The sequence below is a fragment of the Alternaria infectoria genome, assembly GCF_024043175.1.
Source record: "Alternaria infectoria strain BMP 0036 chromosome Unknown scaffold_10, whole genome shotgun sequence".
In the NCBI taxonomy this organism is placed as follows: domain Eukaryota; kingdom Fungi; phylum Ascomycota; class Dothideomycetes; order Pleosporales; family Pleosporaceae; genus Alternaria; species Alternaria infectoria.
In genome coordinates, this window is record NW_026250699.1 from 1,287,205 (window position 1) to 1,302,488 (window position 15,284).

General features: G+C 54.7%; 4 protein-coding genes across 4 annotated transcripts; 2 read left to right on the forward strand and 2 right to left on the reverse strand.

Annotated features, from left to right (window-relative positions):
* Window positions 1-286: 286 nt before the first annotated feature.
* Window positions 287-1,233, forward strand: J4E92_006878 (uncharacterized protein; the record flags this gene model as incomplete). The annotated part of the gene is made up of 2 exons (XM_051498243.1): window positions 287-400; window positions 454-1,233. 2 exons carry the CDS (start codon window positions 287-289, stop codon window positions 1,231-1,233), a joined length of 894 nt encoding a protein of 297 aa, XP_051351969.1.
* Window positions 1,234-3,046: 1,813 nt separating this feature from the next.
* Window positions 3,047-8,945, forward strand: J4E92_006879 (uncharacterized protein; the record flags this gene model as incomplete). Its single annotated transcript, XM_051498244.1, has 2 exons — window positions 3,047-3,583; window positions 3,630-8,945. The coding sequence occupies 2 exons, from the start codon at window positions 3,047-3,049 to the stop codon at window positions 8,943-8,945; spliced, it is 5,853 nt and encodes a 1,950-aa protein (XP_051351970.1).
* A 1,181-nt stretch (window positions 8,946-10,126) lies between these two features.
* J4E92_006880 (uncharacterized protein) lies at window positions 10,127-11,502 on the reverse strand (the record flags this gene model as incomplete). Its single annotated transcript, XM_051498245.1, has 2 exons — window positions 10,127-11,395; window positions 11,494-11,502. 2 exons carry the CDS (start codon window positions 11,500-11,502, stop codon window positions 10,127-10,129), a joined length of 1,278 nt encoding a protein of 425 aa, XP_051351971.1.
* Window positions 11,503-11,890: 388 nt separating this feature from the next.
* On the reverse strand, window positions 11,891-14,550 carry J4E92_006881 (uncharacterized protein; the record flags this gene model as incomplete). Its single annotated transcript, XM_051498246.1, is given in 2 exon segments — window positions 11,891-14,530; window positions 14,542-14,550. The coding sequence occupies 2 exon segments, from the start codon at window positions 14,548-14,550 to the stop codon at window positions 11,891-11,893; spliced, it is 2,649 nt and encodes an 882-aa protein (XP_051351972.1).
* Window positions 14,551-15,284: the final 734 nt, after the last annotated feature.

The window sequence follows — 15,284 nt, forward strand, 5'->3', positions numbered from 1 at the left end:
CCAGCTTCCAAGGTGCTCTGGCCGCCATACGGAATCGTGAAGACTTCATGATGTAGGTGATTCAGGGTGGCTGGCTGTTTAAGATGAGAACGGTTGAAGCTTGCGCAGGTACCTGTACGTCAGTGGAGGGAATCTGGGGTAGTACAAAGATTGTTTGCTGGACGCTTGTTCTTCTGGAATGTATCGCACGCTTCTCCCCCGACCCTTTTTGCTTGTTGCTGCATATCGCGCACCTCGTGTGACTACGACTCCTCTCAGACTTGCTCTTCGTTCAGTCTCATCAAAAATGCCTTCCAAGACCGACGACAAATACACGGATCCGCAACTGCGTGATGAAGTCAAGGAGGAGATCCAAGCTGGTGATAAGGGAGGTGAGCCCGGCCAATGGTCAGCCAGAAAGGTAGGCTCCACTAGTGCGAGTGTCCTTTGCACCACTGACATAGACAATTGCAGGCACAGATGATGGCATCCGAGTACAAGAAACGCGGTGGAGGATATACCACAGACAAGAAGGACGAGAAAGCGAAGCATCTGGATAAGTGGACGGAAGAAGAGTGGCAGACAAAGGACGGCAGCGGAAGCGCAAAAGACAAGAACGGCTTGGAACACCGCTACCTGCCGAAGAAGGCATGGGAGGAGATGAGCGAGAAGGAGAAGGAGGAGACAGATGCCAAGAAGCAGGAGGGAGGCAAAGAGGGCAAGCAACATGTGGCCAACACCTCCAAGGCTGCACAAGCGAAGAAAGACGCGACCAAAGACGGCGAGAAGAGTGGCTTTACCAAGATCGAGAAGAAGAGCAAGACGGACTGCACGACACAATGGGACGACCCGGACCACATGGAGGAGGATCAACGGGCATACCAGAAGTTTTTGGAGAGCAGCCGGAAATCCAAGAGTCCCCCGCAGGACGATCATCCAGGTCAAAAGCGAGGACGTGGCGCAAACATAGAGGCTCCCAGTGCCAACAAGAGACAGAAGAGCACAGTCAACAAGCACGATAAGCCTATTGCAGCTGCCGGCGACATAACCCGTGTGCCGAAGAAGGGCCAGAAAGTTCAATGGCATTCGCTCCCTGGCTACGTTGACGGCGAGGTTGTGGAGGTTCTGTACGAAGAAAAGCAGGTCGACGGCAAGAAGGTCAAGGCAAGCAAAGAGGATCCCAGGGTGGTGTTGAAGAGCGACGCATTGGGGAAGATTTGTGTACACAAGCCCGAGGCAGTGTATTTCGATTAGAGCATGGTAGTGTTGCCAACTGGAGTTGGAAGCACCAGTTCACGAACGTTCGGAGGAGCACGTGACAAACTCAATCGTCCACGCGTGTCATCCTCGTTATTCGGCGTCGGTGAATAGGGAGGTGCCGTAGCATGTAGCAGCAGTGCTGTGTCAACAAAACCCATTCTATTACTCCAGACTCGACGCACGTCGTGGTCCAGGTGGCGATTGCCAGTAGCGCAGAGCTAGTGTTGTGAGGGTGTGATGCGGCACTCAAACCCAGGTAGTTGCCTGGATGCATCCAACGTCGAGGTCTGGACGTGGTTCACCAGGCGAAGGTCGAATAGGAAGTGTACGGAGCGGGAATAGCAAGCTGTTCGCTCCGCCGTGTGTACTGTCTATATGACCGCCGACAGGACGGGCTTAGTTGCAGACGTAGCGGGCCTGGGCCGCATCCAGGCAAGACGGGGAAGGAGCAGAGGTGCATGCGACGAGGGTGTGATTGGGCGGGCAGGAGCGATCTGCACGTCTCCCCAGGTGGTGTATCCACGGCGACGCTGCAGGTCCTGGCGAGGGGCTCGTCTGTTGTCGCGCGCAATAACGAGGGCAGTCGTGCAACGTTGGGCCGTCTTGTCGAGGGGGCAGCGGCGATGGTGCTCGGCTGATGATGGCGTGAACATGCGTTCGCGATGCTGCACAGCCGTTCGAGTTATTGTCCGACGGGAATAGTCGTCCTCTGGCTGTGTCGTAGCCGGCCCTGGGGAGGGGCTGGCGATCACTAAGGGCTGATTACACACAAGCGCTGTTTTGCAGAATAGTGTTTAGGTGCGCGCAGGCAGTCTGGGAGTGCGCTGCCCGTGGTTCGTCTCGTGTTGCCCAAGCTGACCAAAGACATGGGCGAGCAAATAGCACAACGGCCTGCACTCGTCCAGGGATTACCGGGAGCATGCAGCGAAGCGGTCAGTAGAGGGGGAGTCTGCGGCAGGTCATGACAATGGGAGCAGAGAGGGAGGACTGCTGCAGTGCTGTACCCCGCCTTGTCGACAGGCCAACGGCCGTCTCGATTGATTCGCGATTGATTGCCAATGCCGCAGCACTGTGGCCGTGTTGTTGGACAAGCCCGCGAGAGGTTCTGCCGTTGTGTTGGCGGCCAGGATGTGCCGTCACGGTCGGGCGCTCGGGCCAGTGAATGCACCCTCCCTACACCAGCATCATGCATACCCTTTAGCTCCGCGCGCACCAGTGCACGGCTGTTTTGCGTGTGACTTTCTCTCGACGCGTGCTTGGGTGCTGCGTGGGGACTTTTGCCAGCTGGATAGCGTGCCGACGAGGCCCATCCCATGCGTGCAGCTGCTCATCCGCCCGCCTGGCGTGCTTTCTTTTTTGTCAACGCCTTTCTGCCGACGCCTTGTGCTGCCGGCTGAGACGACGCCCATTGTATACCCCTCTCGCCCCGTCCACCACCACGACGGCGACGACTGCCACGGCCGCCGCCTGCTGCCCACCGCCCTCGTCCATCCCCAGCCCGCGACGCTCATTACATCGCCCAATTGCTCCCCTCGCCCTCGACCACGCTCGCACTACCATGCAGCTCGTCTAGTCCCCTCATCCCGGTTTCGAGACCCACTCTCGTTGCAGTCAGCAAGCACTACCGCACTGCTCGTCAACGCGTACCTTCCCCAGCTGCACGCCCGACTCTCCCGGACCGTCGCTTTTTTCCCACCATGGTCCTGGCAGCTCTCTGCGCATAGCTCAGCACCCGCCAGCCCTCGGGCACCCGCCCAATTCCCCCCGGCGACGGGCTCTCGCGACGATAGCACCACCCACCGCAGCCATGGCCGACGAGAAGAAACCCCCGACGCTGGCCCCGCCCGCAGTCACTGCCCTGAAGCAGGAGGCTGTCGGCACTAGCGGCCACCGACAGAACATGGAGCGCAGTGTTAGTCAGGACATGCGCAACGAGCGTGCAGACCTCAAGGAGGCCGCCGAGCACAGTCTGAACATCATCATGGACCTGGACCTCGAGGGCAAGATCCGCTATGTCAGCCCCTCGTGGACCGACGTCATTGGCTCCCTGCCCAAGGAAGTCACGGGCAAGCCTGTACTCGAAATCATATGCGGCGGTGCCGACGGTTTCGCCGAGACGATTGAGTCGGTTAGGAAAGACGACTCCCGGAGTCACATTGCCCGTTTCACCGTACGACTGGGCCCTCATTCCATCCTGCGCAAGCAGCGACCGAGGCACGCCGCCGAGGCCCCGGAGTCAATGCCAATGTCGCCTACCCACGTAGAGGAAGAGGAGGAGCAGCTGTTGAACCTCGAGGCTCAAGGAATTATGGTATACGACCGAACGACTGGAGCAGAGAGCCATGTACGTACCGATCTATCCTGACCTCTGACTATACTAACCGCAACAGACTATGTGGATGGTCCGGCCATCGATCATTCGCGAAGTGACAATCGACCTACCGGAAGTCCTCGTGGAATCTCTCGGAGTCGGCGCTGAGGTTCTCGCCCATTACCTCACTGGCCTCGCCGAGCAGAGCGCAACCAACCCGGGTGAACACGCCCCGCCGCTACCAGTCCTCTGCCGAATCTGCGAACGACAAATCACACCCTGGTGGTTCGAGAAGCACTCTGAACTGTGTCTACAAGAGCATCGTGCAGAGATGGATGTGCAGATGGCGCAAGAGACTCTTGCTGAGCACCGCAATGCCATCGTCAAGGTCCTCGACACACTGGAGTCTCACAGTCAGCGTTCAAGAGCTGCGGCAGTAGACTCGGTACAGCCAATTCAGCCCGCCGAGTACAAGGGCCTCATCATCCACGCAACATCGACGCCATCGTCTGGCACACCCTCTGGACGCAACTCTCCCGCTTCGCCGCCGTCAAGATCACGCGAACGCTCAGAGCGCTCGTCTGGTTTTGGTCATCATCGCGCGCGATCATTTGCTGTCCGCAGACCTTTAGCCCGCATCGTTGAGCTTGTTCTGGACTTGTGTGACACCGCACTTGAGATCAACACACCAGCAGTCAAGGACAATGGACGTGGTCAAGCAGCCACGGAGATTCGCACACAATCGCCTCAGTCGGAGAACCGTATCTCGCAAGTTCTTCAATGGCAATCGCCTACTACAGGCTCGGTCGACCACACTGAGGGCCTGAAGCTGTTGTGTGAAGATACCAGCAGGCTTGCCAGGGCAAAGATCGATGCAGTCACTCGCCATAGGAGGGTGCTTGAGTACTCTGAACGACTGCGCATTGAATTCGACATCTTGGTTCAGGAATGCATCGAGGCCGCGATCCTGAAAGCTGCTCGTATCGCTGCCGGCGAGGACAGCTCCTCTGAAGACGAGCGACCCGAAGAAGAGGTTCAATCTGACGCCAATGACACCGATACAGCTCCCGGCGAAGAAGGCATATTCCCTGGATCTTTCGATGCGCCTTCTTCCATGGCACAAGCTCTCCGTAACACTTCTGACGCCTCGTTACCAGCACGAGTCGGACGGCGTGAGTCTTCTGTAGCCGGTTCAAATCGATCTAGCAGTCCTAAAGGGGGTTGTCAAACACCGCGGTCGCACGCGGGCGCCATCAGTATAGCGACCCACAGCAAGCGCCAATCCATGCATTTCGAGAGCGATGCTGGTGCTGAGAGTGATACCAGCATGCGTTCATCCGTGTTATCTGGCCCTCGCCGAGCTGATTCACCAGCGACATCCGACGTAGGACTCAGTAGGGTAGCCAGTTCACGTGAACGCAAACGCAAAAGTCTGATCTTGCCGAGCGTCATGTCTAGTCGACAACATTCGCCTGCCCGTTCCATGATACCTCCGCCATCTTCACCTCTGCGAACAAACAAGCCGCGCCTGCCTAGTGGCATGGAAGCCTTACAATCACCGATCACGTCACCGATCTTGCCGACTACTGAATTCTCTTCGCCGGCAATGGTGCATGCTCTAAATCATCACCGGAGACAGTCGTCTACTGCTGGTTCAGACGGCCCAAGACCTGTCTCTCCTCGTTTAATTCCCACCACTCAGCCACAGCCCCGCGCAGTTCCTCCGTCAATAAAGGATTTCGAGATCATCAAGCCCATCAGCAAAGGCGCTTTCGGAAGCGTTTACCTCGCCAAGAAGAAGTCCACCGGTGAATACTACGCTATCAAAGTATTGAAAAAGGCCGACATGGTAGCCAAGAACCAGGTCACCAACGTGAAGGCTGAGCGAGCTATCATGATGTGGCAAGGCGAGAGTGATTTTGTTGCCAAGCTGTATTGGACCTTTTCTAGCAAAGACTATCTCTATCTCGTCATGGAATACTTGAACGGTGGCGATTGCGCCTCGCTCATCAAGGTCCTGGGTGCTTTGCCAGAAGACTGGGCGAAGAAGTATCTCGCTGAGGTGGTACTTGGTGTCGAACACTTGCACAGTCGAAGTATCGTCCACCGCGATCTCAAACCGGACAACCTGCTCATCGATGGAAAAGGTCATCTAAAACTGACTGATTTCGGTCTATCGCGGATGGGTATGATTGGCCGACAGAAACGTGCACTCAAGTCTGTCGAGCCTGCGCCGGACCTGCTCAAAACCGGCCCGTTCCATCGCGCTACGTCTGTAGGCTCTTCACGATCTGCATCCTTTGACTTAAACCACTCGCCTTCACAGACGCCATCCATGACACCTGCTCTCGCTGGAGACATCGGTCAACCGTCGTACTTTAGCCTCAATCGAGACGGTTCCCAACAAAGTCGTGAGCCTTCAAGGCGGACTTCGGGCACTCGGAGCGACAGCCAAGACAGTGATGCGCTACAAGCCATGTTCCGTCGCTTCAGTATAGCTGACGATTCCTTTGGTCAGCCTCGTGGACGGTCACCGATAGAAGAGGAGGCCTACAGCGACGATGGTTCTCCCGACCTCTACCCTGCTACACATTCTCTGAGTCACTCTGCAGTAGCTCAAAATAGTGCGTTGGCGCCTTCGTCGTCAGCAATGCCACCGCCACCCATGGCTCTGTTCGACCCAGAAGATAGCCACCGCAAATTCGTCGGGACACCGGACTATCTTGCCCCTGAAACTATCGCTGGTAATGGGCAGGATGAAGTCAGCGATTGGTGGTCTTTAGGCTGCATCCTCTTCGAATCTTTGTACGGATATCCTCCATTCCACGCTGATACGCCCGATGAGGTGTTCCAAAATATTCTCGCGCGTAGAATCGACTGGCCAGAGGATGATGATGAGCTATACGATATATCAGACGATGCGAAGGATCTGATGAATCGGTTGATGTGCTCTGATCCTGCATACCGTCTTGGAGCGAACAAGGACGACAAATACGCTAGTGGTGGAGAGGAAATCCGCAGCCATCCGTGGTTTGCGGATGTCAACTGGGAGACCTTGCGGGATGACGAAGCATCCTTCATTCCTGCTCCTGAAAACCCAGAGGATACGGAATATTTCGACACCAGAGGAGCCGCCATGGCAAACTTCAGTCCTGAGTTTGAAGACCAAGCTACTACACCAGCAGGAACCCCAAGTACCGATTATCCTGACCGACCACACGATGCGTTGTCTAGAGTACGCTCCCAGGTGACTGTCTCGACTATGAAGCGAGGACTGATCCCTCTTCATATCCCAGCTCATGTGCGGGAAGGCCGGTCTAGGAGACTCAGTGAACCAATGGCAACTGACGACTTTGGTAATTTCAGTTACAAGAATTTGCCTGTTCTGGAGAAAGCAAACAAGGACGTCATCCAGAAGTTGCGTGCAGAAGCTATGCTTCCACAAAACAAGCCCGCACCGCCTCTGCAGTCGCCCAGTGTCACGTCGCCATCGCCATCGCTGGAGAACAGCCCGATGCTACCCGGCCCACTCAAACGTACGCTATCTTCCAATAGAGCCACCGGACGACCTTCTTCTCCCTCAATGAGCGGGCCACATTCCTCGCCAAGTCGTGGTTCACAGCCCTCATCTCCTCTACTCGTACAGTTCAGCACGGGACAACATGACCGACGCAAGACGTCTAGTAGCTCGTCTACGTTGTCACATTCGACTAGCAACCCATCCTCGCTACAACCTGGAAGCTTCTTCGATCCTTCACGTGTGTCAGGCTTGCGACCATCGCCAGAGGCTGTCTCACCAAACAGGCTTTCAAAGACACCGTCGGCACCTCCCGTGGCTTCTCAAGAGAAGCCCGTCACTGGACAACGCCAGTCATCGGCACAAACCAATGCTTCTTCACCACGTGCTCGGTCCCAAACGCTTGGGTCTCAAGAGGACGATGTTGTGCGCGATCTCTTACCTGGGCACTACAAGCGCCGGAGTCAAGTGCTTGATGTGTCTCCATCGTCGTCGGACACGGAAGACTCTCGTGCGAAAGCGCTGCTTCGTGTCCAGCGACGACGTCAGAGTTCTCGAAGACTCTCGCAGATCAGCTTTGGCGACGGTCCTTTCTTCCGGCCATTAGACGTATTGATTTGCGAGGACCACCCAGTGTCACGGCTTGTCATGGAGAAGCTGCTCGAGAAGTTGCGCTGCCGCACTTTGACCGTTACCAATGGCTCAGAAGCTATACGATATGCGATGGGCGAGGTCAAATTTGATGTGATCATGATGGAGTTCCGCCTTCCTCAGGTCAATGGTGCAGATGTCGCTCGCATGATCCGAGACACCAAGAACGCCAATACGCATACTCCGATTGTCGCTGTTACTGGATACCTGAAGGAGCTGCAGGCGCCTCACTATTTCGATGCACTTATCGAAAAGCCTCCTACTGTGGCGAAGCTTACGGACACGTTGAGCAGACTGTGCCAATGGAAAGCACCCCCGCCAGGCTGGACGCCGAACCAGTTGTATCCATCGATGATGCCCTCTGGGCTTCGACAAGAGTCTTCGCGTCAGGAGGACAGCCCCACGACCTCGAATTCTTCAGGATACCCACCCGTCCCTTCTGCCAGTTACCGAGGTTCGAGCCGCGAAGACTCTATTAGTTCTAGCTTCTTCGGTGACAACGATAGTCGTGCAGGCGAGGATATGCCAGTTAGAATTCACAACGCCGACGATTGGCGGGAGCGCGACATCGCACGAGCTATGAGTGGCTTAGGGATTTGCGACGATGCAGCTAATGCCGATGCGAAAGCAGCTGTTCCCAATCGTGTTGGTGCACCTGACCTGCCCCACGGGGACTCCGCGCCAGCCGTTCTCGAGGAGGCAACGATCCGCCGCCAGAGATCGACAGAGCAAGTCGGTGCCAAACGTCGCATTCTGGAGACTCGCAAACACGAATCGGCGGAGTCTGGGGACGATGAAGACGACGAGCTGGGTCATGCTCCAGTGCGCACTCGGAGTCCAAGGTCAAGACCAAAGTCTACGTCGAAACTTGGAATTGAGATGATGCGAACGAACAGCAGAGGCAGCGTCATCTCTGTCGAAGACCCTGGCCAGCCAGATTCAACCCTACCTTCTTCTCCGCCTCCAATGATCACAGAGGAGCGTGCGGCAGAGGAATATGAGGGTAGCCTTGACGTACCTGCAGTCGCGCCTACGTCGCTCACACCGCCAGTCCTCTTTCCCGAAGAACCCGGCGATGATGTGACTGACTTTGTCATCGAAACTCCCAAGGCGCAGAAGGACGCGATTAGTCCGGATCCGGATCCGGATCCCACGCCCAAAGCAAAGCCTGCCACGACACCCGACCCAGACCCAACTCTCCGAGCGAACAGTCCAGTGGACCCCTAGGCAGCATCGTGGCAGCTGTCCCGCACATATTTAATAAATTGCGCACTTGATATTACATTTTAAGCACGTCTTTCGCAGCATGGCGTTGGCGGTGTTCCTACCGGGAGGTGCGCCAATGACAGCGAGTTTAGGAAACACTCGACATAGTTCCTTTGTCTCTTCGCGCTGTCCAACTTTCGTTGCTTCGCGACTGCGTGTCGTTTTGAGAGCCCTTGTTTTCCAAGCAATGTCCATATAGTCAACATCTTCTTCTCTTTACCACAGCTTGGACGTTTTTTGAGTTCGTATCATGTGCCTTGGGAGGAGGCACTTTTGTCATTCCTTTACTGAAGTTGTTACCCAGTCCACACACGAAGTGCTCGTTGGATTCAGACTGTCGCTCGCTTCTTCTTTGGCTGCTGCCTGTATCAGGTGTACTATTATCGTATTGAAGTTTGCGAAACTTTTGTACTTCCGGGTTTGAAAGTCACCGATATAACAGCCGTAAATAGCTGAATGGAGATCACCTTGTACACAAGATCATTCACTGAAGTTTTCTCGCTCATCGGAAACATGCCTATCTCGGCGCTGCGACCATGCCCGAAACGAAGTAAGCCGGCTCTCTCTTGAGATTGTAAACACTATTCGCTGAAGAAGGCCGCAGTTTCACCCAGACCCATGGAGGATGATGGCACATGTATTCGCTAGGGTTCCTGCACACACCGATCTCGATTTGCACAACTGAGAAACCGTCTACAGCCTCGCTACAGCCACTACCAGCTAGTGCGGTCGGCCTACGCTTGAGGGGTTCGCGGGATATTACGGATCGTCTCTACTTACTCCCGCGCTGCACTCTTTTTGAAGAATTTTTTGCTGCAGGCAATCTCAGAGAGTAGTTACGACTCCGTACCTTGACGAAGAGTTCGAGTAGAGCTAAATCGCAGATAGTCGCTCATGTGAATGATGCGATGAGCCAATGGCACGAGCACGTATCGCTGGGCATGAAATAGGTACGAACTGTCGCTTTTCGTATGAGAACATGCGCTCCTCGACCAGCGATTGCGCGCAGGCGATCGATTCGATGACCCGTACGGCTTCCATACCTCGTTGACTATCGACTATTGCATACTACAAAGGAAACATAGACATCCTATGTTACAAGCTCGCGACAGAGCAATCGGCTAGAGAACGGAGCTTTGCGATTAGAACGTCGTTTGCGGATCAATCCTCCACTCGTAGCAGTCGTTATTCAGAAACCCACCCTGCTTCCCGTTCACACCCCCACATTGACAGCTGTTGACAGGAACCTCCAGGTATTTGTGGCACAAGTCGTAGTCATACTTGAACTGGCAGCCTGGGTCGACGCTGAGCGAAATGAGGATTTGGACACCGGTTCCCGTGCTGTGGTAGAATGTGTAAGTTAACGACTTGAAGTAATTTTCCTTGAAGACGTCACCCGAGCTACCTATCGCAATGCAGAAGTCGTGGATGGCGCTGTCCATGCGCGTATGCTCCGTCTTTTGATCCAGGCCACCGTAACAGTCGACTTCATTCTGCATTGGATCGCCTTCGCGCGGAGATGCCGTAGGCTCCGGCGGGTCTTCACTTGTTGTCGTTTTCGTCGACGTCCTGGAAGAGGTCGAACTAGACGAGGAACTGCTCGGTATTGGACATACGACCCAGCTGTCTTCCCAGTTTTCGTCGAAATCGCCGTTATCCCCATCAGAGTTGGTGTTGTTGTCGCCGAAGATCCATGGTTCGGTGAAGCAAACCCAGTCTATGAAGCCACACTCCTTGACCAACGGCTCCTCGATCTGACCAATGATAGGCTGAATTTGCCTCTTGGGCCAGCTACCCGTCGGTGGAGGCTGCGCATTGGGACCGATAGATTGAGGTGGCTTTGGAAAGGATATCTTAGGCCCTACTGTGGTAGAATCACCATCTGGACCGGCGTAGATCACCGAAGGCCAGTGGGGTGTGGTCGCGGGTTTGGGCCAAAAAGCCTCGAAGCCCTGGCGCTTCTGGTTGACAGCTTGTCCAGTCAGTGTCACTGGCTCAAACACCCACTCCGATATCGTCATGGGCGGTTTCGTGATGGTGCTTGTCCATTCGCCATCGCTGACCGTGATCAGTGGATAGTTCAGTGTGCTTGTAGCACGGGTCCACGGGGGAATCTTGACATTGCAAGGGGGTGAGCAAGTAAACGCTGGCTGTTCCATGTCCCAGATTTTGGGGTCTACCCAGATGTACTCGTCGTACATGGAGCCATTGCTGCTGACATCCAACACCGATATCTGCGACCAGAAGGGGTGGGAATCGACATTGAGATTATCCTTGGCTAGTATGCCCTTGCCATCCATGACTGCCATATACTTGGCGCCGATGGTAACGAGGTGCTGAATCCTGACATTTGAGAAGTTCTTTTCAAGCAAAAGCAGGGCTTTCTGGCATAGTTGCTGGTCGATGCAGGTCTGCGCGTACGTCGAAAACCACGAGTATAGGCCCGCGCTTGCGATGAAGACATTCTGCGATTCTCGCATTATGATCGCCCACGACTCGTCACACCCACTGAACTCATCGCCAGCCGCACATTCGTATGTTGGGTCACCTGAAAAGACGCCAAGAGCGGACTTGAAGGGAGCGGGTGGAGATGGCGTGGGTTGATAGTATGGTGACTCTGTCTGGAGTAAACCCGCGAAGATGTTTTGGGCTCGGTGAAAGTTGAACTGATAAAACACAGCATGCTCGGATGCAACACCGTAAAGCCTAGTATTGATTAGCCTGACTGCGACGACTGCGAGAGCGGAGATTGAGCTGAGCTTACCAAGTCGGCTCGGTGCTTTCGGCCAAGAAGCCACGCGCAACATAGACCGAATTTTGTACCATGTTATTGGCACCGCTTTCGAGATCGGGATCACTGCAGGCGGGTTAGCCAAAGGCACTGGCCGAGGGAAAACAGGTCGTACTTACTCAATCATGTGATCTGCGACCCAGAACCACGCGTTTTCGAGATACGCGGAGCCAGACGACGTCAGGTGAAACATCAAGCTCGCGGCACTGCAGCCTTGATCAACACCACTGGTGACTGGTGGGCATTCCTTTGGCGTCAACTTGGTCCCGGTGGCGCCTCCAACACGTGCGTGGCAATCCCATAGCGCAGCCGATCCAGCGCTCGATGCTTTCAGATTCCACTCGACCAGGATGGCTCCAGCCGTTGCCCCGACTGTGGTGAAGAACAGGTCCTGCATCTCTACATCTCCTACTTGGCCGTTGGTACCGACCTTGAGCAGCACCTTGGGATGGAGCGCATCTTCGAAATAAGACCCGGAAGCAACCAACTGAGACCATGTTTCGCCAACAATCTTGGAGCCACTGGGAACCGTCACTGTCGAAGTGAGTATGTAAGAGCCAGCATCTACGAAAAGTATTCTTCCCAGACTCGCATACAGTGCAGCTTGGAACGCCGCCGTGTCGTCAGTGATACCGTCGCCTTTGGCTCCAAGGTCCTTGATGTGCACGAAGTCGCCCACTGAACGGTCTTCGTACTGAGGCTTGGGACGCTCAAAGTACGCCCCATCGTTATCGACAAGTGTTGAATGACGACGGAAACTTCCGACCTTCTCTCCCGTGGTGAACTTGCGGTCTTTCTTATCAGCCGAGCCTTTGTAGACTGGGCCCATGGCCCATTCGTCGATCTTGGATGAGGACCCGGCCAATATTGTCTTTCCTCCTGTATCGGCGACGGTAGTACCCACGCCTGAAAGCTTGATATTTTCGAGGATGAGACCGGTACTGCCTGACCCGACCGTCGAAGTGGGAGGTGAAATTTGTACCACTGTCTTAACATTGTTGAAAGATGAGTCGAGGAAAGACGCTGAGCCAATGTTGCCCGCCGCTGCACCAGAAGTACTGTCGGGTACAAGCTTGAAACCTGTACCGACGTTGTTCATGGTAATGGACTTCCAGACCCAACCCCAATCCCAGATGAGATGGACACCGATCGTGCAGCCCTCGAACTTCAAGCGCTGCGCTGTGAACTGCTGGCTGCCACCATATAGACCAATAGCTCCACCTTGGAAGGTTATATCTGATATCTGCCCACCGCTGCCATTCTCAGCGTACATGCCATTCTGTGTCGGGCCGGCGATCAGGAGTACATTCTGGGTGCTCGTGGCCTGAGCAACCTGGTAATGCAAACAGGAGACCTTCTGTGAAGCACGGGTCTGTCTAACGTCGATAATCACATTGCGAATTTGCCGGTAGAAGTTTGCCGTGTTGATGTAGTACTCCTCATCTAGACCGTCCGCGCCAGTCCCTCCACCAGTGTACTCGTCTGTCGACAACACTCCCATACCGATGAACGACTTGGATGCCAGAACGGTCGGTCTATCGTTTGCATCTCCAATTACTTGCGTCCCAAATGGCATCGGAATGGTAGTCGAGATCAGGTACGTGCCTGGCGGTATATACACGATGGCATTCTTGAGTGTAGAGCCGTTGCAGCCCTTGCCGCAACGTTTACCGTCTAGCATGGCGGCTTTAAACGCTTTGGTGTCGTCTGTAATACCGTTACCAACTGCACCATAGTCGAGCACATTCCGGAATACTGCGTATGTCGCGTTATCGCCCCATGGTACCGTACCCTTCCTGGCGATACTGCCCATCCAGTAGGTGCCCTTGGCAGGCACAGCGCGCTTTGTCAAATTTCCGGGTATGCCAACTGCATCAGCTTCAGCGACTAGAGCTGCAGCATTCGCGATGCTGTCGGTAATGTTCAGGAGGGGTGGAACCGGTGTGCCGTCTTCTCTTACACGTAGATGACGCTTGGCCTTTGACTGCCCGGTGAAAGTGCCAGGCTTCAGCCCATAGTTGTTTCGCATAGGGTTCAACAATCGGGCTTGGTTGAGCTTGGAAGACTCCGCGATAGCCTTCTCAACGATGATTCGCGCTTTTTCCAGGTCGGACAGTGAGGCGTTGGTCAAGAGGGGAGTGACATCAGATCCGGAGATGGTTCTAGTGTCAGATTGTCGTGCGACTATGGGGTACGATGGAGACACCTGTTCGTTGCGGGGCTCAGTTTGAACATTTGTAGACTCTTCACGAGATTCAAGTCGTTCCATCTCACTCTCTTCATCGATATCGTAATGCTCGTCGAAGATGTCGTCATCGTCATCGTCCTCCTCATCCATCCAGCGAGTGGAGTTCATGTGAGACATTGGGATCGTCGTGCCGGTCAGATCCGCATCGGACCACGAGTCGTAACCGTCGGAGTCATTTGCTGGGACGATGTACTGGCTACCAAGACCGGCGTCAATCAGCTCTTGGATACGATCCATGTCCAGTCCTTGTCTCGAGCCAAACAAATTGCTTGAAATGTTTGCATAGTGTGTCTCGGGTGCATCTCGTCTTTGCTGGTTGACGACTCTCTCGTCAGAACGCACATTACCGGCTGGGTCGTCAAACGTCCAGACCCTTGCTGCGACGCCGTCCGCCGAATTGATGGCTCTGAAGTGGAAGAATGCTACGCTATCCTTGCTCTGATACGTGGGATGTAGACGGAAACCAGAATCCCGTCTCTGCTTTTCGATGATAGATTTGAGCTGACGCTGTAGCTTACCATGCGCATCGGCCTGCCAATTCTGTTCGGCTTTACATCCTCGTGCACAACTCATGGCAGCACAGCGTGTCTGTGATGCTACGTTAGGATCGCTGCGATCCCCTCCGCCCTCTACCCATGTAGCTGGTGGAAATTCATCGCACGTGTACCGCATTTTGGAAAGTGTTGTGATCGCGCCCACGCGATGGTTCCTAATCTGATTGATAGAAGTGCCAGGCTCCAAATCTTTGTGCCACCACACACCGTCGTTTCGCATTACGTCTCGCTGGCTCGTCTCGGGGCAAGGATGAATGTTTTTCCAAGATCCAGGGCAGGATTGTGATCGACGCTGGTATGATCGGAATCTGGCTCTCTTGCCAGTGTTGAAGTCATAGCCGAAAACGCTGTTTGGCAAACGAGTTCGACGTGTACTGGTACTACCAGTTTGTGCTCGTGGTGAACTGCTATACCAGTTCATGGCATTCTCGCAGATGTCTCTCAAATAGTTGCAGTTATATACTAGCACCACTTGTTTTGGCGAGACATCGATGACGCGCTGCTCCGCCGCATTCGGATTGGGACGGCTGCATAGTCTCTCGTTAGTCGCCGAGTTTCAAGCTCTCTAATGTCATCCCAAACTCACTAGAAGTATCCATCCACGAAGTTGTTGGTAATCGGATCGATCACCCGTCTGACATTGTAATCCTGGTCGAGCTGAGCGAGGGCCAGACGTCCCAGTAGCACACCTTGAAAGGCCAGAAGAC